This window comes from Acanthaster planci, linkage group LG10 (genome assembly GCF_054643075.1).
Source record: "Acanthaster planci isolate LZ-2023a linkage group LG10, COTS_SCS, whole genome shotgun sequence".
NCBI classification, from domain to species: Eukaryota; Metazoa; Echinodermata; class Asteroidea; order Valvatida; family Acanthasteridae; genus Acanthaster; species Acanthaster planci.
In genome coordinates, this window is record NC_141786.1 from 19,963,524 (window position 1) to 19,990,193 (window position 26,670).

Consider the following 26,670-nt stretch of genomic DNA (forward strand, 5'->3'; position numbering starts at 1 on the left):
TATATGGGTGCAAGTTAGGTACATTTAAGAAAAAGAAATACCAAGTATGAAATTGTGGGCCCTTGTGGAGAACAAACGGGTGCAAGTCAGGTACATTTGAGAAAAAGAAATGCTAAGTATGAAATTGTGGGCCCTTGTGGAGAACAAACGGGTGCAAGTCAGGTACATTTGAGAAAAGGAAATGCTAAGTATGAAATTGTGGGCCCTTGTGGAGAACTAACGGGTGCAAGTCAGGTACATTTGAGAAAAAGAAATGCTAAGTATGAAATTGTGGGCCCTTGTGGAGAACAAACGGGTGCAAGTCAGGTACATTTGAGAAAAGGAAATGCTAAGTATGAAATTGTGGGCCCTTGTGGAGAACTAACGGGTGCAAGTCAGGTACATTTGAGAACAAGAAATAGTAAGTATGAAATTGTGGGCGCATGTGGAGAACAAACGGGTGCAAGTCAGGTACATTTGAGAAAAGGAAATGCTAAGTATGAAATTGTGGGCCCTTGTGGAGAACTAACGGGTGCAAGTCAGGTACATTTGAGAACAAGAAATAGTAAGTATGAAATTGTGGGCGCATGTGGAGAACAAACAGAGCAAGTCAGGTACATTTGAGAACAAGAAATAGTAAGTATGAAATTGTGGGCGCATGTGGAGAACTAACGGGTGCAAGTCAGGTACATTTGAGAAAAAGAAATAGTATGCATGAAATTGTGGGCGCATGTGGAGTCCAAACAGAGCAAGTCAGGTACAGGAGCCTACCTGTATAGTACATGTTTTATTTATGTTACGTCATATGTTTCCTACAGTTGGGGTCAAAGGATTAGGATGGTCGGGATGGTAGGAGGAAAATGAGCTATCCTCCTACCCATGAAGTTTCCCATACAGCCTGCGTCTCAAAAAGCCTCTCTGCTTGGCTTCTTGTGCCGACCCTGTTTAAAACCGATGGCAGAGGTGTGAAGGCGGGTTTCTTGCGCCTCAAAACCAGATTGCTCCGAGCAGGTGGGGCACGTAAGCCTTGGAAGGCAGCTCACCTAGAAGGAAAACACTGATTCCGAACCCGAGCTGGTGAGGCCCGTTAGCCACGGCAACCCACCGAAACCATTCGGCAGCGGGAATGGTGGATTTGTTGATTAATTTCACAATTTGGCTCTAGGCGTCGGTCTACACGATGACCAGAAGGCAAAAGTCACCGCGAGGGCTGGGCCCCTTAAAATGGTGGAGGACGTATTTAGGCTCCCTTCCAGCATCCTCTGCAGTAGCACCAGTGCCAGGTCATACTGGCAGCCGCCTTTCCATCTGGGTCCCACTGGGAACGCCAAGAGGGCCTCACGGTAACTGACATCTGCACTGGCGTCAAACGTTTTGCCAAGTCAGCAGAGGAAGTCCCACGGTGACAGTGAGGAAGGCGATGACAGCAGGCTTCATCAGCTGGAAGCTGTTAGCTACACTCCTGCACGTGGGCAGCCCAGACGTGATGGTTCTGTGCTCATCAACCACAAGCAGAGGTGGCGCTCGGTCCTGTCTGTGCGACCAGGCAGCTGTTTTTAGAGATAGCACTGCCTGTCTCATTCAGAGGATGCCCCTGGAAAGGTGGGGTACACAAAGCCTGCTCGTTTTAACCCTTGCCAGACTATCACATCTGGCGGGGCTCCGTTACCGCGATCAAAAGAGTGAACTGCTTCGAAAGTCTTTTCCAGCTGGAATGTGCGGACTCCTACTTGACCGTGCTAACAACGAGCAGCCGGAACGGAAAACTGCCATTGTCGACAGAGAGCTAGCAAGATATCATGTTGACCTTGCTGCACTGTCAGAAACTCGGTTTTCTGGACAAGGGTCATTAAAGGAACAAAACTACACCTTTTACTGGTCTGGAGGAGACTCTCATCAGTTTGGCGTTGGCTTCGCCATCAGTAACACCCTGACAAAATGACTGGATTCGCTCCCTGTTGCTATCTCAGACCGACTTATGAAGCTACGACTGCCACTTGTTGGCAAGAATTATATCACAAGCAACAGGCAAAGGATTGCACTCCTTATTCAGAGCTTTTTGAAACTTCTCTAACTGTATCATTTGGAATAAATATACATCAACCCTTTCATAAAATATAAAGCTGCTTCAGGTTTTTTCTTCTCCCGGAAAGCTGTGGTTTTACTTCAGGCACATACAACTTTATTGTATTTATAATATGGCAATGTTACTGCACAAAAGACACAGACAAGAAAAGATCGGGTACGGGCCCTGTAATTCAATAAACCTTCCTGTAATATCTTTTTTTTAGCCAAAAAATTAGGGCGTAATTTACGGAAAGCTAAACCATATTGTTGCTTTGCATTTTATAATCTCTTGATGTGAAATACTGAAAATCTGTTATTACCTAAAATCATGATTGGACAATTCTGGCTAGGGAACCTTTAAAAAATATTATAGTAAACACTTCCAGTTTTGAATTCAGAAGTCAATGGATATGGAGGTACATGTACAACAAGGGGCACAGGTAAAACAACTTGTGCATTAACAAGCAAATGAAGCAAACTAAGCAGAGGAACTGACAAAGTCTGTACGTTTTTCCAAACAACCATCTGATTCAGTCTACAGCAGGTATTGAACACATGACAAAAAATCCTGGTGCGTTGAGTGACCCAAGGTCAGTCTCTGGAAACCACTTAAGATAGTAACCACTATATTACAAGCCCACTGGTATTAATGCAAACAGTCCTTCATAGTAAGTGACCTACTAATGCAAAATTCCTCCACAACTTCAACTCAATAAATAAACTGCTACTTACGGGTAAATGGTGGGGAAAGTATTCACTCTACCCACAATTTTACTGCAACTTGTCCCGGACGAGATTTGAGATGACTCCTAAACGTCAGGAAAACCTACCGCTCCGGTGCAAAAAGGGACCAACAACGGCATTTGGATACCTCTCAAGCTACGTTGCTGGCAAATGGTGCTCAGCTCTCAGACTCTCTCACAAAGAACGTGCAGAAACTTGTGGGCCCTTACAAGTCCTGCAATGCTTAGTGGGAAGAACTGAGCTCAACAGCCTATGATGTGGCTAAAGAAGTATTAGGTTTCCGTAAACGAAAGCATGAAGATTGGTTTGACGAAAACGACATCACAATCAGCCCTTTGTTTGCTGCTGTTAGGACAACAAATATTGTCTGGCAGAGCTACACGCAGCACCACCACCAAGTTGCGGGAAGCTAAGGCAAAAGTTCAAGCATCAACTCGATCATGAAAAACAACTGGTGGTTGAGAAAGGCTGATGAGCTGCAAACCTTCGCAGAAACCAACAACACCAAGGACTTCTATGACTGCCTTAAAGACAATCTATAGGCCGTCGCAGATAGGTACGACTCCTGTACTGAGCGCAGACGGTGAACATTTGTTCACGTCACATGACGACATTCTGCGTCGGTGGAAGGAACACTTCCAAACACTACTTAATCAGCCACCTTGTGCTGATGAGGCAGTGATTGACAGAATAAAAGCCAACCCTATGCACAATGAGTTTGATGTCCCACCGTCTTTGGAGGAACTCATCACCTTGACCTCTATACTGCCTGTTGAGAAATGGGTGAGCTGCCTCAGGCCTTCAAAGATGCTAAAATTGTCAATATTTTTAAACGTAAAGGTGACCGTCGCATTTGCGGAAACAACCGGGGTATCTCACAGTTATCTATTGCCGGTAAAATCCTGGCTAAAATCGTCGTATTGCGCCTTCATATCATATCTAAAGAAGTGCTCCTAGAAAGTCAGTACGGCTTCCGCAGCAATCAGAGCAGTGTGGGTAGGATATTTGCCATCCGTCAGCTACAGGAGAAGGCAATTGAGCAAAACATGCCACTCTGTGCCATCTTTGAGGATTTCATGAAGGCATTCAACACTGTGGGGAGAGATACAGTCTGGTTCATCCTTGAGAAGTACGGCTGCCCCCCAAAGCTGCTCGCAATCATTAAGGCCTTTCATACAAAGATGAGGGCAAGTGTCTCAGTGGCTGGTGCAAGATCCGAGTCCTTTCATGTGATGCATCGTGTCAAGCAACGCTGTGTGCTCACACCCACCCGTTTTACTCTCTTCCTTACTGTGATTGAAGACACATCATCTGACCTCACCTGTGGCGTGTAGATCTGTACATGGTCGGACGGTGGTCTTTTTAATCTTTCCAATGTGCGTTCTCATTGTAAGACCCTGGTGTGTTGTCTTCACGAGCAACAGCTTTTGGACGCTCCATTATCATCAAGAAGACAGCAGTACAGTACCAACCTGCACCTGATTGACCCCGTGAAACCTGTCATTTTGTTGGACGGGAACCCACTGATGACTGCGGTAAAATCGTTCAAGTAACTTGGCTCCACCATAACGGTGGGAAACACCCTAGATGCTGAGCTTGATGCCAGGATAAAAGCTGCCATTGCCTCGTTTTCAAGTCTGAAAGACCGGCTTTGGAGTCAGCGTGGCATTTGACTCAGCACAAAATGTCAGGTATACATGGCTGTGGTATTGAGCGCATTGCTTTACTCGGCCAAAACCTACACACTCTACAGAAAGCACATAAACAGGCTCTCTGCCGTCCAGCTAAGGCAGCTTCGTACAATCCTGGGTGTCTCTTGGAGGGATAACATCACTAATGTTGAAATTCTAAAACAAGCCAACATGCCTTCCATTGAATCCATTCTGGCCCCAATGCAGCTTCGTTGGGCTGGTCACGTCCAACGTATGTCTGATGACCGCATCCCCAAGGCCCTTCTACAGGGCAAACTCTCTATGGTGAAGCGAAATCGTGGACGACCCCTGCTTTGCTACAAAGACGTGTTGAAATGCAACATTAGTGTTGCCGGTCTCCCAGCAGACTGGGAACGTCTAACCCAAGATCGTCAGACATGGTGGGCCCTAGTCCAACGGGGGGCAGAACGGGTTCAAGAGGCTTGGGTGTGCAGACAGGAGGAGTGGCGTGCACGCAGGCATGCCCATGCTGTGGAGACACCTCATGCCGGCATCGTCTGATAAGACGGTCCAACTACTACTACGTCATATGATGCGTTATTCATGACCATGCCCGGCTTGCGCCCAGATAGCGTCTCCCTATCCACAACTTCATAAATATGCATATGTGCGACGTGAAAGGGCTGTAGCTTTGCATATGTTGGCGCTGTATTGAAATGAATATATACAATACACTCATTTCAATTTATGATTGGTGGTTGGGATGAAAACGCTGGAGTGGTTGTAGTTTCGTGATTGCTTGGTAGTGGCATGATTGCAGCACGGTTGCGGCAGTACATCTGTTATTAGCATGACAGCAAATAAAAAATTCAAGTTAAAATTTATGCAAGTTCAGTATTTTTTTTTTAATTTACTGGAATTCTTATACATCAACTCAATTTCCATAAATTAAGAAATACTTCATTGTAAAATCAGCTTGTTATAGTAGTTCTGGCTGAGGAATGGACTTCTTTTGTGGTTACTATTTATTTGTGAAAAAAGTTTCTCATGCAATCAGGAATTGCTCAAACCAATCTAGCATTAGAATCGGCAGGAAAAGCGTTGTCGCCACTCCAGTCGATCCCATGAGTTTAAAATTCAAAGCTTACATTTCGGAAAAAGTATCTAAACACACACAGTGCACTATTGGCCAGTTTCAATGAAATTGGACATTTTCCAGATGTAACCCGACTGAACAACTTCGCAATCCAACACTAAAAGAAAAAGGCTGTATCATACATATTTCGATATTTTAAGACGGTCATCTTGTCAGCCAGGCACTACAGCCAGTGCGCTGCCATACAATGTACATTTGTGCATGTACATGCACAAAGCTGGAGCGACGGCTCTGTGTGTGCAGTGGTTAACTGTTGTCAGTTACCTTTGCCGTCTGCGGTCACAAGCCCTGCCGAGATAATGAGGTCAATCTGGGGTCAGGCTTATCATGCTTTGGACCAGCAATGCAAGGTAAAAACTGCAAAGCGTGTATTGAGCATCATATGCCAGGTCCATCACTTATCGTGTTAGAGTGACAGCTTAAATTCTGACCTGTACTGTACAATTGGTCACTCAAGTAGCATGATTAGAGGCTCAAGTTCATCTGCTGGTTCATGTTGCTGAGGCTGGAGCTAGGATTGGTCATTCAAGCCTGGATGGTTAGAGGCTCAAGTTCATCTGCTGGTTCATGCTGCTGAGACTAGAGCTAGGATTGGTCACTCAAGCCTGGATGGTTAGAGGTTCAAGTCCACCTGCTGGTTCATGTTGCTGAGAGTAGAGCTACAGTACATTGCGATTGAAAGTTAACACCAAAATGGAAAAATTTTTTCACATTTTTTCTCTGCCCAGGGAATTCCTTTTCATTTCACAAATTATGAAAAAGTTGGCCAAAAGTGGGAAAAGATTTTCACACTTTTCCCCACAAATACAAAAAGATTTTCATAGATTTTCCCACAAGTGAGAAAAGATTTTCACACTTTTTCTCACAAGTGGGAAAAACATTTTACAGATTTTCTCTGGCAGTGGGGAAATAATTTTGCAAGCTTTCTTCATTAAGTAGTATTTGTGCACATACATGTTTACATCAGGAAGTTTTTGATCTCTGTGGTTTCAAACATGCGCATCTCTGAATATGGAAAGTAGAGGAAAATAAGTCTGAGAGAAAAGTTCTTCAATTCTCAGGAATATTCAGATTACTTGAGGAAGACAGCATTAAAATTTCAACGCAGTATGTTTCTCGGTTTTGAGCAAAATATAATGCGACAGGCGAAATCAAAGCTGGCTACGGTGGAGGTTGGAGACCAACACTGAACACTGAACAGCTGAATGACAGTAGATTGCCGTTATAGCGCCCTCTTAACCCACTTGGATGGATGCTCAACATGTGCACCAAATATGTGCAAATGTACAGATACATGCATATGTATCCACATGTCGTCTTGTATGTGAATTGCATTTACATGTATTGGCAGATGTATGTACCGTGATTTCGAATAAATGCCTTTTATCCGGTTATCTAGACGCTAATCAAAAAATATCACCAAATCTCTTCAAAAACCGCCACGGGACCTCGTGCATGCTGCACCTGCATCGTGAAGCACAAACTGCATCTACACCTACCGCTACATCCTGACTGCTACTGCATGCCCATTCATGGACAGTCCAATCGCTGACTTTTTCCAATAACCATGTGACCACAGAAAGTGTCATGTCATCAGAAGCCCAAGTGAAAACAGACCCGGTATGTCACACCGAACACAATCGACGAAAAGACTAGATTTGCTACATGAAGATACATGTACAATTTAAGCAGTTGATTTGATTTATCAATCAAAAGAAACCATTCGGTAACAAAAATACTAAATGTAGTATTTCAATGTTGATTGTTTTTGTGTGCCAAACTACACCACGAGAATAAATAAAAAGTGGGCAAATAACCCATGTCGCCACAGCAGTGCTTTGTGACTTCAAGACTCGGGGACTCCAGTTTAATTACTCAAAATCCAGACAACTTTTTAAAAATTTATTCTCTCACATTGACCAGTGTTTATTTATGATAATCCAAGAAAACAACTGCACCACACAAGCGCGGCTTGCCGTGGTGAGCACATCCTCGCGATCGCGCTGCAAGGACCGGACGGCTCCGCCGAGGAAATCGCTACTAGACTACAACAGTACACTCCACGTGGTGAGTTTGCCCCGACCGGCCCCAAGTGCAGCGCAGCCTGCGTAATGGACTCTTCACTGCATAAAAGGCGTGCACGTGTGGCAAGTGTGGAACATTTCTCTACACAATGCTTCTCATTTTCGCAAGTTTCTGAATAATTCTCAGAGCCTTTCGCACTGCTTTCGCAAAATTTTTACACTGTTTTCGAACACTATTTTTTTTCCTCAATGTTTTTGCAAATGTTCAAGTTCAACAGCTGGTTTGTGCCTGTATCCATGAACAAGACATTTCAACCCCTTTATAATAACAGGATATTAGATAGAGCTATTCAAGCCATTTCAATGGGATACTTACATCAACATATAGGTCAGAACACCTGGACGGTCATTCCCGAGATGGTTTGCCGGTGAAAGGAACTACAGAAGACAAAACCAGTGAAACTGATGAGAAAAAGAAAAAGAAAGGGGTAAATCTGTGTTAATTAAGAAAGTTACGCCTAAAGACAAGTTTGATAAATGTCAACCAAATGATGAAGAGTATAAAGAGAAAAGAAAAGAGAAGAAAGAATAAGAAAGAAAGCACCATGCTGCTACTATTTATTTTCAATGGGGATAGGAACAGGATCAAGAGTTTCTGTGCAGGATGGAGGTATTGATAGTGAAGCACAATCCTGCAATTGTAGAGATCAATCAATTACCCCAACACGGTGCCTCTACAGGGGGAAGGGTGTGCACAGAGAACCCACAATGCCTCCAGAGGGGGGAGGGTGTGCACAGAGAACCCACGATGCCTCCAGAGGGGGGAGGGTGTGCACAGAGAACCCACAATGCCTCCAGAGGGGGAAGGTGCACAGAGAACCCACAATGCCTCCAGAGGGGGGAGGGTGTGCACAGAGAACCCACAATGCCTCCAGAGGGGGAAGAGTGTGCAGAGAGAACCCACGATGCCTCCAAAGGGGGGGAGGGTGTGCACAGAGAACCCACAATGCCTCCAGAGGGGGAAGAGTGTGCAGAGAGAACCCACGATGCCTCCAAAGGGGGAAGAGTGTGCAGAGGGAACCCACGATGCCTTCAGAGGGGGGAGGGTGTGTACAGAGACCCCACGATGCCGCCAGAGGGGGGAGGGTGTGCAGAGAGAACCCCCGATGCCTCCAAAGGGGGAAGAGTGTGCAGAGAGAACCCACGATGCCTTCAGAGGGGAAGGGTGTGCACAGAGAACCAACGATGCCTCCAAAGGGGGAGGGTGTGCACAGAGAACCCACGATGCCTTCAGAGGGGGAAATGTGTGCACAGAGAACCCACAATGCCTCCAGAGGGGGGGAGGGTGTGCACAGAGAACCCACAATGCCTTCAGAGGGGGAAGGGTGTGCACAGAGAACCCACGATGCCTCCAGAGAGGGGAGGGTGTGCACAGAGAACCCACGATGCCTCCAGAGGGGGGAGGGTGTGCACAGAGAACCCACGATGCCTTCAGAGGGGGGGAGGGTATGCACAGAGAACCCGCGATGCCTTCAGAGGGGGAAAGGTGTGCACAGAGAACCCACAATGCCTCCAGAGGGGGAGGGTCTGCACAGAGACCCCGCGATGCCTCCAGAGGGGGGAGGGTGTGCACAGAGAACCCACAATGCCTTCAGAGGGCGGAGGGTGTGCAGAGAGAACCCATGATGCCTCCAGAGGGGGAGGGTGTGCAGAGAGAACCCACGATGCCTCCAGAAGGGGGAGGGTGTGCACAGAGAACCCATGATGCCTCCAGAGGGGGAGGGTGTGCAGAGAGAACCCACGATGCCTCCAGAGGGGGGAGGGTGTGCACAGAGAACCCACGATGCCTTCAGAGGAGGGAGGGTGTGCACAGAGAACCCACGATGCCTCCACAGGGGGGAGGGTGTGCACAGAGAACCCACGATGCCTCAACAAGGAAATGTGCAATCAGGCAAGGAAGTCAAAGATTTATAAAAAAGTTAAATGCCAGACCGTCCACAGGTTAGCTTATAAGTCCTTTAAACCACACAATTTCAGAGACTGATGTTGCGCACATTTCATGGAGTCCGTAGGCAGTAAGCACGGCAAATGGCACACTTACTGTTTCTCTGATGGAAAATTTGCTCAACTCATCATTTCTCTGTATATTCCCTTTTGAAAGATTGCTTCCGTTTTGGGGTGTCCTTTTTAGAAGTTGAAGCCATCTTCATTCACGCAGTTTTTACAATTACGTTGGGAATTTTTTTGCATGCACATGAAGGTACACTCCAAAATGCATGCCGATCGGTTTCGTATGCAACGTTCCGATTGGTCGATACGCGCGCTACCAGGGACATGTGTACATTGCGTACACCACTCACGAATGCTCTACTTTACAAGTTCACAATATCAAACTGCGTGACATGTGACTTAGTCCTGCTTGCAACCACTTTAGCTATTTTAGCTTAGATTTCACACAGCGCCCTCTTGTTTTCTGTCCATGTCAAAATTATCAAAATTCGTATTTTGTGGTGATAAAAACATACAGTAGTATTTTCATTAATTTTTTGTACAAAATACACCAAAATCGTACTAGTTGGCAGGTATGGCAGAGCGCTAGTGAATATGGGTCAACATGAGGGTCTAACCACGGACCACGCTGGAAAGCTGAACATGATTAAGGGGGAAGGTGTGTACAGAGAGCCAGTGAATGTGGGTCAACATGAAGGTCTAACCACGGACCACGCTGGAAAGCTGAACATGATTGGGGGAATTTGTGCACAGAGAGCCAGTGAACGTGGGTCAACATGAGGGTCTGACGATGGACCATGCTGGAAAACTGAACATACAATCATACCATTTCACCACAAACGTTGAGTATTCATTTTCCAAGGAATGCCAATTTCCTTTTTCCTATTTCGATGTAGGTTTCCTCCCTGTAACTTCTTCCATGTCTCATAAAAGTGCCAATTCTCACCCTATCTACATGCAACTTCAATGGAGAGATTGGAGAAAACTGAAAACATCCCCAGAATAATCAATGCAGGTTTTAAGTGCCCTACTGCAGCGTAGGGCACTTCCATTGTTACTCGTACAGAGAACAATAAAGTTGTGCATTCATAGTGCTACCGCACTGAATGGTGCATTATCTTAGTATTCCCAAAATCCAACGGGATTTTCCATTCTAGTAAGAAAACACTCACCTCTGTTTACCTACATTTGCATATCAGCAGGCATGCACATCAAACCTCGCTGAAAAAGGTCGCCCAAGCCACACCCTCCACGCCCACTGCATGTCCCCTCCATTAAAGGCTGCACAGCACTAAGACTCATTCTATTATTTTGTTTTTGTTTGTTTTTTTTAGGTTTCTTGATTTTATTTATTTGGAATAGGGATGGATGGTAAACAGAGGTTGTTTAGACACACCCAGAAGCTGCTCATCTGGTTGTGAGAAATGGTAGCTTTCTGGGGTGTACAGGCTGCTGATCGGTTGACCTGCTTGAGGGTTTTCCTGCTCACGACACCCTCTGCTTGAACCACATCCTTCAGGTAGCATGAACTGAAGGTGATTAAATTCTCCCTGCAGGTCGTTTTCATTATGCCTGAAACAGAAACTCCAAGCTGGTGGGCAGCGGATCTTAAAGCTGCTTGTCTCCTGGGCACCTGATTTCGATCCTCAATATCGAGAGGGCTTAATACACGTATTATTGCCTCCGATCTCATTTGAGCAATCGTGGTCACAGAGGCCGGGCAACGTAGTTGGACGGTCGTGATGAACATCTTCTTGATGTCACCGGCAAACGAGTGAAAAAATGTGTGGAAGCTCTTGAACGGGGCCCACCATAAACCCCCCGCCATTGTTGAAATCACTGTCAACCTTGGGATGAAAGTACATATTTCTAAGGAAAAGTAACCGGTTAAATGATCTGTGGAAAGAAACCCGATGTTACTGAGGCATATGCCTCTGGGTTGCCGGTAAAGGTGGACTGGTTCTGTGCACTGGGCACGGAATTGCCCTCCTCATGATATTGTTCGGGCAGCCATCAAAAATACCGCTTTAAAGGTTGGTTGATGAAGCATACGAGCCTCTGTTGGATCAATGTGAGACTTGGGATACAATGATACCCTGATCCCCCTCAATGTTTGTAGGGAAAAACCCCGATGATGGGTGAAGCGGAAGAATGGGGATCAATAGCCGTCGTCTTGTACTACTTCAGAAAGTGGAGAAAACAGCTACCATAAGCCTGCCTGAAGGGCTCCAACAGTGTTGAGCTACCTAGGCAGAATCTACTTCCCAAAGTTCAGTTACTCTGAGGGAGACTATGACAGCATCCAAGCACACAAATGAAGGGAGGCTCTATCCAGATGAGCCATTGGAGACTAAGGTTGGTTCAGGAGGTCTCAGCAGTTGAGGAGCCTGACTGGAGAATGAATAAATTATGCATGTAGGCCTATGAGACAAGGGAACAAAGGCTGTTGTGGCCAAAATGAAGTAAAGTGAGAATTCTGGATAATTCTCTCTGTCATGAGTAACTTGACAAATTCATTACAACAGACAGGGGAGGTGAAGGCATGAATTCCCCACACTGAGGTTGAGCAAAAATGAAGGGATCAAACTGTGGAACATCCTTGATAACACTGTTTCCCACAAATAACTGGAAGTACCCCTAATTGAATTCCCCTCACTGTGGTTGAGCAAAGATGAAGGGATCAAACTATGGGACATCCCTAAAACCTCTGTCTCTAACAAGCAAATGGCACAAGTTTCCCTAACTGAGATTGCGCAACAAATGAAGGGATCAATCTTTGGGAATGAAGTTGCCCTGTGGTGAGGCCTCAACCAAAGAAGTCTTCCTCTGACTAGTGGTTGGCTTGAAGGGAGAAGCAATACCAAAATGACAAAGGTCCATCCTGTCTGCGGTCTAAAGGTGGAGGGCCTCAAGTAACGTGGTCAGGCAGAACTTGTTATCAAACGGAACAACAGGCTAGAGCCATAAATGTAGAAGGGAAAAGACCACTGCACCTCAAATACAACCTCACAGAATACTGGAAGGGCAAGGAGGCCAACTGAGATGGCACCCAGGCTGTTAAGAAAATGTGTGTGGTCGTCATCTCAAGAAGGTGGCTAACTTTGATATTGCCAACCCCCCCAGCTGAAGTCACTCTTTGGGTCACTTGGTAAACACCTCAAAGAAGCACAGCTGTGTGGTGTTGTGCACTGCACCAACAGTCCCTCACAGGAATATCAGATTGCACTTTTGTGCTGCCCAACAACTGGCTTCACTGTTTCATGTGCATAATTGTGCAGTAAACCAAATGCAGTGAAGAGGACTGCACAAAAGACCCTGGGTCATTTTGTGCTGGCAACCAACTGTGTACACACTGAACCTGTGCATGTTTGGGTTTCATGTAGAAAATACATGCACAAGAGTGACTGTGGGCACTCGTGCATATTGGTGCTGTAAAACCAAAGGAGGGTTAACATTGTATAAAGTAAGCTGAGTAGTTTACTGAATGGCTGTCCAAAAATAAACCAGTAAGGAAGGCTCGGGCCTTTACGAAGTACCTATTATAGACTGTGCTGTTGTATGGGCACTGTTGATTCCAACATTGATCACAAGGAACCCTAAACTACCTGTGCTACATGCATCTTGTATGCACGTGTTTTATGGAATGTATGGCATGAAATGGGACGATGACAACCAAGACTCACGAAGGTAATAAAAAACCTGCCTTAAGCAACCTAACTATACAGTTGACCATGCCTGAGAATTACAAGCAGATGAAGTCCTAATGTACAACTTGCGCCAGTCAAGTTAACCACTATGGGAACCCAAGGAGAAAGAGGTCAACCCAGGTCACACGTACATGAACATGTAGCGTCTAATCTCATGGAAGCCGAGAAGTAGACGGAAACCTAGAGCTGTGCTAATGAAATTTGTGGGAACATGCTCGCCAAGGAAACAACCTTGAAGAACAAATATGAATGCAGGGAAAGGGGGCAAATCCTGTGAATGAACCTGTACGACTGTAACCTGGACATGTTGGGGAAGTGCAGGAAGACTAACATAACACCTAGACATCCAAAGGCTATCGTAACTAGAGTACAGTACAAAGGCAGCCAGTTCATAACACAGAAATAAAGTGGAAGGCAAATGGTAACCAAAGGGGGATGCTGCGGGTCCAGCATTATGCACCACTGCGACATGAATGGCGGACTTGTACCTTGTTCAAGAAACACACTGAGCAGGAGGGGCCTACCCAAAGACTATAGAATTCTTTGTAGGGGAGGCGAGGCAGAGCCGGCGCTAGAGCTGTAACAAGGAAAGTGATTATAACTCAAAACAAGGGTGCGCAAGCTAAGGCACTCTACCTGAGCGTGACAAAACTTGCATCCTATGCGGCGCACTGCTCCTGGAGCAGCTCTAACAGGGGGCCGCAAAGTGCAAGAGCGCCAAGTTCTGAGAAGGTAAATGCACAAACACGCCAGGACGCAACGCACCCGAAATGAGCATACATGTATGGAAGGCACCTAGAGATTGTGCACGGAACACACTAAAAAGGCGCAGCCAAATATATTCAAGAATGGTCTGCCCATGTCAAGTCACCGAATAAACACAGCAACCCTGCCGGAAGACCTTGAACAGGAGGGTTCAACTTGAAGTGACACCACCGAGTAGGAAAATGCAGTGCTGCGAGTTAAATTTGAGTACGGGAGTCCCTATAGACTGAAGCTCTAAGCAAATGTAAGGCAAAGGTGACTAATGACAACAGCTTCAGTGGAATTAGAACTATTACAGCTGCAGAAGATTTAATAATCTTCCAAGCCTGAAGTAGTCTTGAGACTGTACATAAATGTTAGTGTATCGGGACCCACATGACTGCGTCAAGTTCTGATGCAAAGAACTAGGAAACGAGCGAGTTCAGGAAATAAATGTGCCGGTACCAAGCAGAATACAAAAATATTCCGTGCAGTTAAAGAGGGTGGCTAGGCCTATTGGCAAAAAAAACACAAAGAGATTAAGACACATTGATTACTGTGAATAGAACTGCTCCACAATGGTTGAGGAGCACATCGGTCAACGAAGGAAAACGGGATCTAATCCCCATGACACAATCAAAAATCTATTTTGAGGTAAACCTACATGCACAAGTGCCAAAATCGCTACAATCACCTGACGATAAGGCAAGACATGTAAATAAGGCACGATTGGAAAAAAAAAAGAAGCTGACATGATTGAAGCTGACCTACATGTACTTCTGTCATCACTGTAAGTGATAGATTAGCCAGCTAAGGAAAAAAGAGGCCATCTTTATCAGAGGATAAATGACAGGAGAAAGTGTTCCGACCCCCAAGTGTCAACGGGGAAACGGACCTTGATTCCACCATGATCTAACGAGTGGGAGCGAGGCTGTGATAAAGAACGGGCACGAACATCACGCTGAAGTCAGGTGCAGAGGTAGGTCTATTGTTGGGAGCAGTCGGCAGAACAACGCCGAAAAACAGTTCCACAATTGGGAGAAACAGTTACATCGTGGGCTATTGCAAGGGGTGAAGGAATCTGCCAGAGAAAATGAGAGTAGTTCTCGGGAAACACTGCTGAAAGATCTGGATGCTCGTAGTACCGGCGGGCTAGAGTCGTTTGAAGAGTAAGACCAAGCACTTGGATGAGAACGAGGTTGAAGCTGTTGCGTCTAACCTGTATCTGCAACAAAAAGGTTGTCGTCCACGTGGCTAAAAATGTGCTGCCGACTTGAGGCGTTGGTGGTGCCCTAGGCCTCTGTGACCAAGAGGGGGTGGCCGGACGCTCAGATGACTGTGCTGCATCGAGTGCCGGGCCCCACTGTTCCGCACACACTTGGACGTTGGACTCCGCTGCTGCCAAGTGCTCACTTAGGCTACCGAAGGTTTGCGGAACCTGACGGGGAGAAGCCCTGTTAGGTGCCAGTCGCGGAGTAGACCCCGGGGAATTTCCACTCGTACAACACGGCAGAGTAGACTCAGTCGACACGGTGGAAATGACACGCTTGGAGGGCCGATAAGGCTTGGAGGAACCGTGGGATTTGCCAGGAGCGTGGCTTGAACTATACATAGAAATTCCAGTCCTGTGTTCGGTTTTGGTGGACTCCACCATTTTTACAAAGAAAATAGCGAGGTTGCATGTAAACGTGAAACTCTATTGTATACTAAATTTACGCGATGTCGACTACATGCGTCACTGAAAATAACTAAGACGAGTCTTTGTGCTACGCAGCCTTTTATGGAGGGGACATGCAGTGGGCGCGGAGGGTGTGGCTTGGGCGACTTTTTTCAGCGAGGTTTGATGCGCATGCGCGCTGATATGCAAATGCAGGTAAACAGAGGTGAGATGTTTTCTGTAATGGAAATTGTATTTATGACTTCAGAGAACAAGGTCATGTTCTCGTACAAGCCACAGTGCTGTTTGCTAAGTAGTATTTTGTAGCGGCTTTCAGAAATGGGGTTAAGGCATCCCTTTCAAACACCCATTTCTTGTGTTCTACATCAACTTTCATAGGTACAAAAACACAATAATGGTATTAGCTCAGGTTTCTTCACATTTTGAAAGAGATCATTTGAAAAATCCTGAAATCAGGGAAAAATCCTGTCAAATCTTACCCCTGAGCTTCGCAGTGTGCTTCTGTGCTATCCTATGTGATTCCAACAGGTGCTATATGATTTCAGCACCAGGTCATTCACTAGGACTGCAGGCAGAGAGGTAGACGAGTCAGGATACTCATTCATGTCACACTACAGTCAGGCATCAATGCTGTGGATGTAATAAGAAATTCAATGCTCAAGATACAATTGAATGCCTACTAGTACAATGTACGCATCGGCTGCACCATGAAGCGACATATATACGACAGTTTTGAATGCCTACTAGTACAATGTACGTATCGGCTGCACCGTGAAGTGACATATATGCGACAGTTTTGAATGCCTACTAGTACAATGTACGTATCGGCTGCACCGTGAAGCGACATATTTACGACAGTTTTGAATGTCTACTAGTACAATGTACGTATCGGCTGCACCGTGAAGTGACATATTTACGACAGTTTTGAATGCCTACTAGTACAATGTACGTATCGGCTGCACCGTGAAGTGACATATATACGACAGTTTTGAATGCCTACTAGTACAATGTACGCATTGGCTGCACCATGAAGTGACATATATACGACAGTTTTGAATGCCTACTAGTACAATGTACGTATCGGCTGCACCGTGAAGTGACATATATACGACAGTTTTGAATGCCTACTAGTACAATGTACGTATCGGCACCATGAAGCAACATACAAATGACAGTTTTGGTGCACCACAAAGTAATGTACCATCTCAACTTTGTTCACACAATACATCAGTTCCTGATGCAAAGGACACCGTGCATGTAACAAGGTTGTTGGGACTTTACAGATGACCTCGTTGTAAGGCACCAAGTCAAAATAGAAACGGTTCATGAAGTGGGAAACGATACATAAACGATAAGCACCTTACCCGCTTCAGAGTAAAGCGGGCAACGATAGGGAGTCACTAGCTAAATGCTTGTGGTTTGATGAACACCACTCCTGGGTGATGTTTTCTAACAATAGAGAGCTTTAAGGATTACACTCCATTGTGGCTGGTGGTTGAGTCATTAGAGCTGTTTATCAACAGCTGGGACCCCAGCCCATTGATATGTCAACAATTTTTTTGGGGGGGGGGTTAAGGATGGGTTTATACTACCGTTTAAATGGATAAGGATTTTTTTCTTCAGTTTGCCACGCTACCCAAACCAACATTAGTGGACTTTTCTTATTTCACATTTTAGATTGATTTTGAAGTCCCGTGATTGTTGCATCTATAATCTTCTCCATTTACTCTATTGTCTAATCCAATTATTGACAAATCTGTGATGTGGAAATCACTGCCTGACAGTGCTAGATTTTGGGAATGAAAACTACAGATCTTAATTCAGTGACACGAGACTTAGTGATGCACATAGGCCCCTTGACTCTGATGGAATTAGTCTTTTGTTAAGAGATTAATTGCTTCCCCTTCTGAATAAGCTGTGCTAAGCCTGTGGATGAACTGGCCCAATTTACATAACAAAGCCGATGCACAATACCCATTCATGGTAAGCTGGGAGTCAGGGCTTTTGTACCAAGGTGGGGGAGATGGTAGTATGCATCAAAGGGGTTGCCGCATAGCCAATTCTCTTTCGGGAAACGGTGTCTTGCAACCATTACCCACTTGCAGTTGAATCGGGCAACGGTTTGAAAGTGGATTAAGGGCAACCATTTCCCGCTTGGTCAACCGTTTCTATTTTGACTTGGCGCCTAACAGAGACCTTGTATTATCGGAAAACAGAGAAAGCAAAGATGAAGGGAAACCTAACACTTTTCTTGCTATATTAATTTAAAGCAAGATATGTTGAATTTTAAAAATCAATGTTTGACAACATGTACATCCAACTGAGTTCAATTTGACTCAGTGACTCTGAATTGAAAGGTTGATGTTGCTGTGTTGCACCGTAGAAAACATTTTGAAGTACTGTTTGCCTTTTCCGAAGAGTGTACCATTCAATGGTGACTGGCCAAGAGCCATGTACTCTGAAAAAATATCAATAGCAAACTGGAAGAGAAATTGTCAACCTTAGAGTAGTGGAAGAGGATCCAGCGAGGACAGCAGGTACCAGACACATCAAGGAGGAATCTCCAGCTCTACGTGTACAGGTTTGTCTCAATCAAAGGATGGTGACGGAACGCATCCTGTAGTTGGCTTTGGGGATGGTGTCTCTCTGTTGAACAAATGACAGATACTAAACGGTCAAGGGCAGGTGGAGAAATACCCCAAGGGTGAAGTGCACTAATCCAAGCCACATTGGAAACAGTGCAAATTTAACCCTAAAAGAGAAATCGACATTTCTTCCCGATGTCGCCGCAGTGCATTTATTCAAGGGCTGAGCCTATAGGAATTTTTAGAGTTATACTTTGCAGTCACTTTTTAACCAATTTTAGAAAAAACCATACCATTCTTGCACAGCACTGATGTATTTTACACTGAGGTATTCAATGCACACGGCCAGACTGAGTATGCATACAGCTTTGTATTTCCAATGACAGGTAATGACAAAACTACAGGTATATGTCTGATTGTCTTCAACAGTCTTCAACAGGAGCGAGGAACCAATCCAACTACCCATTGCTGTAATGAATGAGACTTTTACAGACAAAAGCCTCTGTTCAGAACAGAGTCCATAATACATAACGGTGTTACCTGACCAAGAAATGTTGATGTGAGCTTTTGTCCTGAAACAGAATACATGTACATGTATGTATACTTCAATAATACAAATTTGTGTTTTATAATGACCTTTTAAATGAGGTCTTTTCCCACTGGAAAGAAATTGAAATTTAATTCAAACAAATACACAATATTAATCCATCTCCTTCACCACAAAAGCCAGCTCGACCAATCCTTTTTTTTCTTATGTGCCAACGACCCACATTGATGACGCCAGAGATGTTATGTGACTCGGGTAATACCATAACACATGTATTTTCAGCCCCATTTCCAACAGGAGCTATTCTCTGTAAAAGTCTCGGATTGGGTGCTCTCTTATCAACATTTTGGTGGAGTTTGCCCTCTTCAGTAAACCCTAAGAGGGGTCAAGAGAGGGTCAAACATTCCCAACAGTGCTGGCACCTTTTGTGGTAATGACACTTCACTCGTTTACAAATGATTTTATCCTCGGGCAAACCTGAATTCTCAGTTCTGATTGGTTGTTCCATGGCAACAAACAGTTGCAAGTATAACTGTATTGCACGGTTCATATCAAACCCAGTGTAATGCACTGTTTTAACTCAATCCACTGCGCTATTTTTATGCTGAGCAATCATACATCTGCATCAGAAGTGGCGTGTTTCCCTCGTGCTGATCATCACAGGTGTTTACATGTAAATGCAGATACAATACTAACAATTTCTTTCTTAGTGTGAGCCCAGTTCCTATTCTTTTATTATTGAAATAAGTTAAACCAGAAATAATTCCCATGCTCCCTAGATAAAATCACAGAATTGTGGTACATCAGTGTTCCTATTTTTCCTATGTGCCGTATGATATCTTTTGTCTTCTTTCTTTATGTAAGGCGCTCATACATGTAGGCCCCTTTTCTTTACTGCGCGTCAAGTTTGCTTTAAAGATAAATTCGTTATCAAGCTTTTGCCCAAGGAACAAGGAATGTAGTGCGCCTGCGTCCCGTATACCACTTGGTCTTTGGCCTCATGACATATGTTTAAGCCATCAGAAATATAGTGGAGAGCACACTATTAGACTGGTAACATTTCAAATCATAGAAATATGAACAAAGAGCTGTTCCCCGAGATACCGGTATGAAGGTATTTCTTATACTACAAAACAAACTTGGACGAGTTCAAGAATCTATACACGTGTGTTTGATGTAAATGTATGGCTGAAAGCTAAAAGTTAAGGTGGGTGCACCTAGGACAAGTTTCAGTGATAACAATGTACGTGTAGTTAGACACATGTTGCCCCAATAATGGCTGGTAGAGGCCTCTGTACAAAATCCCAGATGTACATGTAACTTCCCGTCTTTGGAAAGGTCTTCCACAGCCTTAAATTGAAAAGGGAGGATCCTGTTGTGACTACAGTGTACTTTGACCAGCGATAGTTATGTGATCAACAGATTCTGTTCAAATTGATCAATCAATCAATTAATCAATCACACCTCCCCCACAATGTCTTTATACTAACAACAGGGAGAGGGAAATCTGACAAATTAAACCCATCCCCCCCCAAAAAAAGGACTTCAAGACAGTCTACAGGCAGGGGTGAGATTAGAGGAAAATGCAATAGCTAGGAAAAAATCACCAGAAAGTTTGAAGGCTCCACAGGAACAAAGAGTTTATAGCGTACAGGTATCATTTGAGTTTAAGGTACCTCTTCAAATACACATTTCTTGTTATTAAAATTAATTGAGAAACACCTTATTGGTAATCTCAGCACTTTCCAAAATTTAAAATCGACATGAAAAAAGATAAAATTCTGAAATCATGAAAAATCCGGACAAATATCACCTCTGTACAGGTGATCTTCTTCCAAATCCCCATTTTTCCTGATAATGGTCAAAGTTTACAACCTTCCTAGTCACATGATTTCACGTTGACAAAGCTTCTGCATATGTAGTTCATGGAGTGAGCACAGAAAAAGGCACGCTTACTGTTCCTTGGATGGCAAATTTCCTTGTCCTTTCCAGTAATAATGGAGATCTCCATGCATGTGCAACCTTCATAGTGTTCTCCACGGGCTGTTTTAGCAGGGCAGACTGCTCTGCCAAAATTTTGGGCCGCCCTGCTAAAATTTGTGCCACCTTGCTAATTTTTTGAGTAGTGTATGTTTCCCTGAATGTCTCCTTTCTCAAGATTTTTATAAAGAAGAGGTTTACTGCAGTTTGTGGATTGAGTTTGAGTTTACTGACAAGGCTTATGATGTAATGTACTGACAATGGTGATCGTTGGCTGCCTACCCTTATGCATAGTCAACCTCGTGTCCCAAAAAACCATCACGTATGTTTTGTACATGTACACGTACACTGTACTGCGTAAGCGTGTACATATACACGCAGTGCATGTGGCTGGTACCCACAGCGCAACATTGTTTTGTAGAGTGTGCATGGGCACCAGTGGAAGGACCGTGCCATGCCTGAGCGGCCCCCATGCTCTGCTCCAATGGAGGGGTTGCTTCATTTTTATGACGTGAGCTGGAAATTGTAAACTTATCTTTGCCTGAACATAATTCTTTTGTCCTTTTTTATTCAAGGGCGCATTTGGAGGCTTGTTTTTACTCTACCTTTTCACAGTCAACTGATCATTGAGAAAACCACATGCTCTGCTCATCTCAAGCATGTCTCAAGTCACTAACATGAGGTTCTGCTAAAATGCTCCGAAAATTAAACTAATTTCGTCTTCAAATCTTTTGATGAAGAAATTCCTCCTGAAGAATATCTTAGCCAATATTTCACGTTGTAAATGAAATCAGATTTGGGGCCAAATTACAGAAGAAAGTGGACCAGAAATTGCCCCAGAATGCACCACAGACCTCTTGAATCCAAAATTTTGTAAGGGCTTTGTGCTCGCAATTTTTCTACCGCCCTGCCAAAGTTTACAGCCGTGGAAAACACTTCTTCATAACACAATCACCAGTAAAGAGGGCCCAAGGTACATGTAAGCACAATTTCCTGCTATAGTAAGCACAACCTGAAATCTGGTGCCATGAAATTGGTACCCGGTTCTTAGAGAGCAGAATGTGACAGTACTGCAAGGATTAGTGCAGTACATGAAGTGGCACTTGACAGCCTCCTATGATGGGAAGGGAGTGCAGAGACAGCCAATGAACATGGGTCAACATGGTCTAACCACGGACAGTTCTTAGGAGTGGAGAACTTGACAGTACAGCAAGGATTAGTGCAGTAGTGAACACTTGACAGCCTCCTATGATGGGAAGGGAGTGCAGAGAGAGCCAGTGAACATGGGTCAACATGGTCTAACCACGGACAGTTCTTAGGAGTGGAGAACGTGACAGTACTGCAAGGATTAGTGCAGTAGTGAACACTTGACAGCCTCCTATGATGGGAAGGGAGTGCAGAGAGAGCCAATGAACATGGGTCAACATGGTCTAACCACGGACAGTTCTTAGGAGTGGAGAACTTGACAGTACAGCAAGGATTAGTGCAGTAGTGAACACTTGACAGCCTCCTATGATGGGAAGGGAGTGCAGAGAGAGCCAGTGAACATGGGTCAACATGGTCTAACCACGGACGGTTCTTAGGAGTGGAGAACTTGACAGTACTGCAAGGATTAGTGCAGTAGTGAACACTTGACAGCCTCCTATGATGGGAAGGGGTGCAGAGACAGCCAGTGAACATGGGCCAACATGGTCTAACCACAGACCATGCTGGAAACCGTGCTGAACATGTAGCCGGGTCATTCCATGAGGTTGGGGCACAATTTGTGACCGTGTCAAATGTTACAAGGGTTCCATAATGAATAAACTGTTATTTCCCTGCATGTGGATTCCAAATTGACATTGTTACATATCCTGCAAGGCTGAATACAGAGGTGTGTGTTCAGTAAATGACCTACTCTACAGGTCATGACAGGTGGTGAAAGTTATCCATGTGCATGTAACAAGGACACCGTCACAAATTGTGCCCCAACTTCATGGAATGACCCAGCCATATTATTTCAACCGAAATATTGATTATTTATCTTCCACAAAATTTCAAAGTTCCTTTTGCCCATCTAAGTGACGAAGCAATTAACTTGTACATGTCTCGTAAAAGTTAAAGTTCTCACCCAACATGTAGCCTCATGTACTGCTCTCAATTTCAGAGGAGAGATTGGAGAAAATTGAAACATCCTCAAAATAATCACAGAGCCTTAAAGTGGCCCACAGGTGTTAGGGTCCACGGCATACATTTGTGTTTGCCTAAAGGCACTCCTTGAAACACCCATTTCTTGTGTTCTATATCAACGTTTATCCCTAAAAACCACCCTAATGGTAAACTCAAGATTTTGAAAGAGATTGTTTGAAAAACCCTGAAATCAGGAAAATCCTGATGAAAAATCTGAACAAATCTCACCCCTGCAATTTCCAGTGTGCTTCTGTGCAATGCTTTGCAATTCCAACAGGTGCTGTATGGTGTCAACGTCAGAACATTGGCTGGTACTGCAGGCAGAGAAGGAGATGAGTCAGGATACTCACTCAGATACCAACACCACTGTCAGGCATCAGTGCTGTGAATGCGATAAGAAATTCAAGATGTGGGTGCTAATCTTTGCTGCACAGAACGGAATTCTTTTAATTATGAACCTGATGGCCTTAACATTATCAAGGCTTTGCTGCACAGAACGGAATTCTTTCAATTATGAACCTGATGGCCCTATCATTATCAAGGTTTTGCTGCACAGAACGGAATTCTTTCAATTATGAACCTGATGATCCTAACATTATCATTGCTCAAGATACTTGTCTTCATAATCTATCAGTTGCACTACGAACCAGTACCGCAACATCCAGATTTTGTACACTTGTTATGACAGTTGGTGGTGAAGCAACTATCCAAACAACGATATGCATGTTGGGACTTCACAGATTACCTTGTTGTAACAGGGTCACTGTAGTCTAGCAAAGCAAAGATGTAGGGAAAACCTAAAATTGATCTTGCTATAAGCAGGATACAGTCATAAATCAATGTTTGACTGTATCCCATTTAAACTTGTCTGGTTGACTCTGAGTTGAAGGGTTGGTGTTACTGTGTTGGATTGCAGATTATATTTTGCAGTGCTGTCTGCCTGTTCTAAAGAACGTAACATTAAATGCTGGTTGGTCAAGACCACATACTCTGGAAAAAAATAAAATAAAGAGCAAACAAGAAATGAGACTGTCAACCTTGGAGTAGTGGAAGAGGATCCAGCGAGGACGGCAGGTACCAGACACATCAAGGAGGAATCTCCCGCTCTACGTGTACAGGTTTGTCTCAATCAAAGGATGGTGAGGGAACGCATCCTGTAGTTGGCTTTGGGGATGGTGTCTCACTGTTGAACAAATGACAGATACTAAACGGTCAAGGGCTGGTGGAGAAATGCCCCAAGGGTCAAGACCACTAATCTCTACAACTATTTCCGTGCCACATTGGAAACAGGAAAAATGAACAAGGGGTGAAATAAACTAATCCAAGCCCATCAATGTAAAGTTCAGGGCTCAATTACATGCAAGCTGTCATTACTGGAGTTTTGGAAACAAAAATCAATTTTTTGTTTTGTCCCTACTTTTTTCATTTGTTTTCAACTTTTTGTTGGTTTGCTTAAATTCAACGCCGAAAAAGAACAGCCTACTCACAGCAATTTTTAAAATGGCTTCCATATCCTTTCTCATTCACTGTGGACCATTTTTCATCTGTAAACTTATCAACTGTTGCTCTGGATGGAAGCACCCAAACCTGGCTTAAATTTCCAAAATACCTTCATTTTTCAGCCAAACAAACTCATTTTTCAAAAGAAACTGTGAGGCAACTGTTTCTGTAATTAGTGCACTGCATCTTTAAGATAGATTTAAGGGATCCATGCTGAGCCCTTGTGAAGTCCACAGGTGGGAACCCTCTCTCTATGAACCATTTCATTGAGGTTGACAGTGCGGCAGAGAGGGGCACACTATTTTAGGTTCTGCAGGATTGTTTAGCCACAGGGACAGTGATGAATATGTTGATGGAAAATATCAACCATGTGAAAGATGTGGTAGAGTTTACATGCAAATGGCACACTGTTGGCAATGATCATAAAATATGTAACTAAGTAAAGCAAATGGCACACTGTTGGCAATGATCATAAAATATGTAACTAAGTAAAGCAAATGGCACACTGTTGGCAATGATCATAAAATATGTAACTAAGTAAAGCAAATGGCACACTGTTGGCAATGATCATAAAATATGTAACTAAGTAAAGCAAATGGCGCACTGTTGGCAATGATCATAAAATATGTAACTAAGTAAAGCAAATGGCGCACTGTTGGCAATGATCATAAAATATGTAACTAAGTAAAGCAAATGGCACACTGTTGGCAATGATCATAAAATATGTAACTAAGTAAAGCAAATGGCACACTGTTGGCAATGATCATAAAATATGGAACTAAGTAAAGCAAATGGCACACTGTTGGCGATGATCATAAAATATGTAACTAAGTAAAGCAAATGACGCACCTGTAGATTTTCCTTCCTCATACAAGTCATCAGAACAGGAAAAAACACGCCTTGAGACTTCTGACCCCAGATGTGGTGAGTTCATTTGCCTCAACATTCCAACTGAAGGAGTGGTCAGTGCCTGCATCCAATAAGAAAACTGAGTTCAGGGATGATAAACTGCTGGGAGGTATCGGCGATGCCACAGAGGATGGTGGTTGCCGATACTTTCAAGATCAAGATAAGATTTGCAACCTTGGAGTAGGGCTGGTTTCACATTGGTATAGTCAATTGACAAAATGCCAGATGACAACTGGTAAAACACTCTTAGTGTCAAACTGCTATATCCTAGTTTAGGCACAAGAGGACCGGTCGAAGACAGGATGTAATCTTGTGTGAGTTTACAAGGTCAGTATCCTGAGTGGGGTGTATCATCCAAGATACTTAATTTTAGGGGGAGCTGTGGACTATATTCTCAGTAAAAACCAATCCCATGGCCCATTGCAGTAATCCAAGAGGCTTTTAACCAGGTTAACAGCCGCCAAAATACATTACATGTACCTGATCAAAAACAGGTTGACATGATCTTTAAATTATACTTCAATAATACAAATTGGTGCAGTAAATATATGAACAGGTAAAGCATGTGGTAAGAATTTCAGAAAAGATCAATGGTGAACATGCATTCCTTGGTGCATGACACTGCCAAATTCTCACTGCATTCCACTGTGCTTCAGTCCAATATTATGCATACCAGTCGTCTAGTAGCCACGCCCTTAGTTACATTCCATAAAAGGTCAATGAGGTCATCAAGTGGCCAAACAAACAATTTTTGATTGGAAGCCGCGTTCCACATCCTGTACTACTTGACTCAAAGGTAAGTCGACAGAAACTGCACTGCCAAGCCGGTCGTCGTACACACACGTACATACACACAGTCTAGCCATGCGCAGTGCATACTGAGAGTAGTGGGTACATGATGTATGTAGTTGAATGTATTAAGGAATTTAATCGTTCATGTTGTAGGGCTGAGGTGGCTATGCCTCGGTACCTAGCTATGAGCATTGGTACATGTATGCCTTTTTACTGCTACGTTATGATTTGGGTTTTGAAACGTATGTTTGATAGCCTTTTTGTGACAATAATTTTTTGGTGGGGGTGTTTTGGAGCACGCGGGCGGTGGACACAAATCTAAACCTTTCATTTTCATGTTCTATAACTCAGGTAATACCAAAATATATTTTGGACCTGTTTCCAACAGGAGATATTCTCAGTAAATGCCTCAGATCAAGGGCTCCCT

The 26,670-nt window shown here is 44.1% G+C and overlaps 3 protein-coding genes and 1 long non-coding RNA gene across 11 annotated transcripts in view; 1 reads left to right on the forward strand and 3 right to left on the reverse strand.

Annotated features, from left to right (window-relative positions):
• The window catches only part of LOC147797963 (uncharacterized), a 236,968-nt gene that overhangs the window by 172,799 nt on the left and 37,499 nt on the right, over positions 1-26,670 (reverse strand). For 2 of the 4 annotated variants that reach the window (XM_087141802.1, XM_087141801.1), the window contains exon 6: positions 23,271-23,424. The gene's annotated coding sequence lies outside the window, so the exon portion shown is untranslated. Of the gene's footprint in view, positions 1-20,849; positions 21,899-22,381; positions 22,516-23,270; positions 23,425-26,670 lie in introns of those variants that run through there. The other 2 variants (XM_087141809.1, XM_087141806.1) reach the window with 2 other exon arrangements.
• The window catches only part of LOC147797967 (E3 ubiquitin-protein ligase TRIM56-like), a 189,521-nt gene that overhangs the window by 107,862 nt on the left and 54,989 nt on the right, over positions 1-26,670 (forward strand). The window lies entirely within an intron of this gene.
• Positions 1-26,670, reverse strand: part of LOC147797972 (uncharacterized) — a 224,158-nt gene that overhangs the window by 20,879 nt on the left and 176,609 nt on the right. The window lies entirely within an intron of this gene.
• The window catches only part of LOC147797973 (uncharacterized), a 35,554-nt gene that overhangs the window by 7,580 nt on the left and 1,304 nt on the right, over positions 1-26,670 (reverse strand). Inside the window, exons 2-5 of one of the 4 annotated variants that reach the window (XM_087141799.1) lie at positions 25,392-25,512; positions 18,262-18,407; positions 16,241-16,391; positions 10,459-10,593 (exon numbers count right to left, since the gene is read on the reverse strand). In XM_087141799.1, the coding sequence (XP_086997925.1) occupies positions 18,331-18,407; positions 25,392-25,512 (198 nt within the window). In that variant the 3' untranslated portion in view covers positions 10,459-10,593; positions 16,241-16,391; positions 18,262-18,330. Of the gene's footprint in view, positions 1-7,998; positions 8,086-10,458; positions 10,594-16,240; positions 16,392-18,261; positions 18,408-24,085; positions 24,226-25,391; positions 25,513-26,670 lie in introns of those variants that run through there. The other 3 variants (XM_087141798.1, XM_087141800.1, XR_015426588.1) reach the window with 3 other exon arrangements.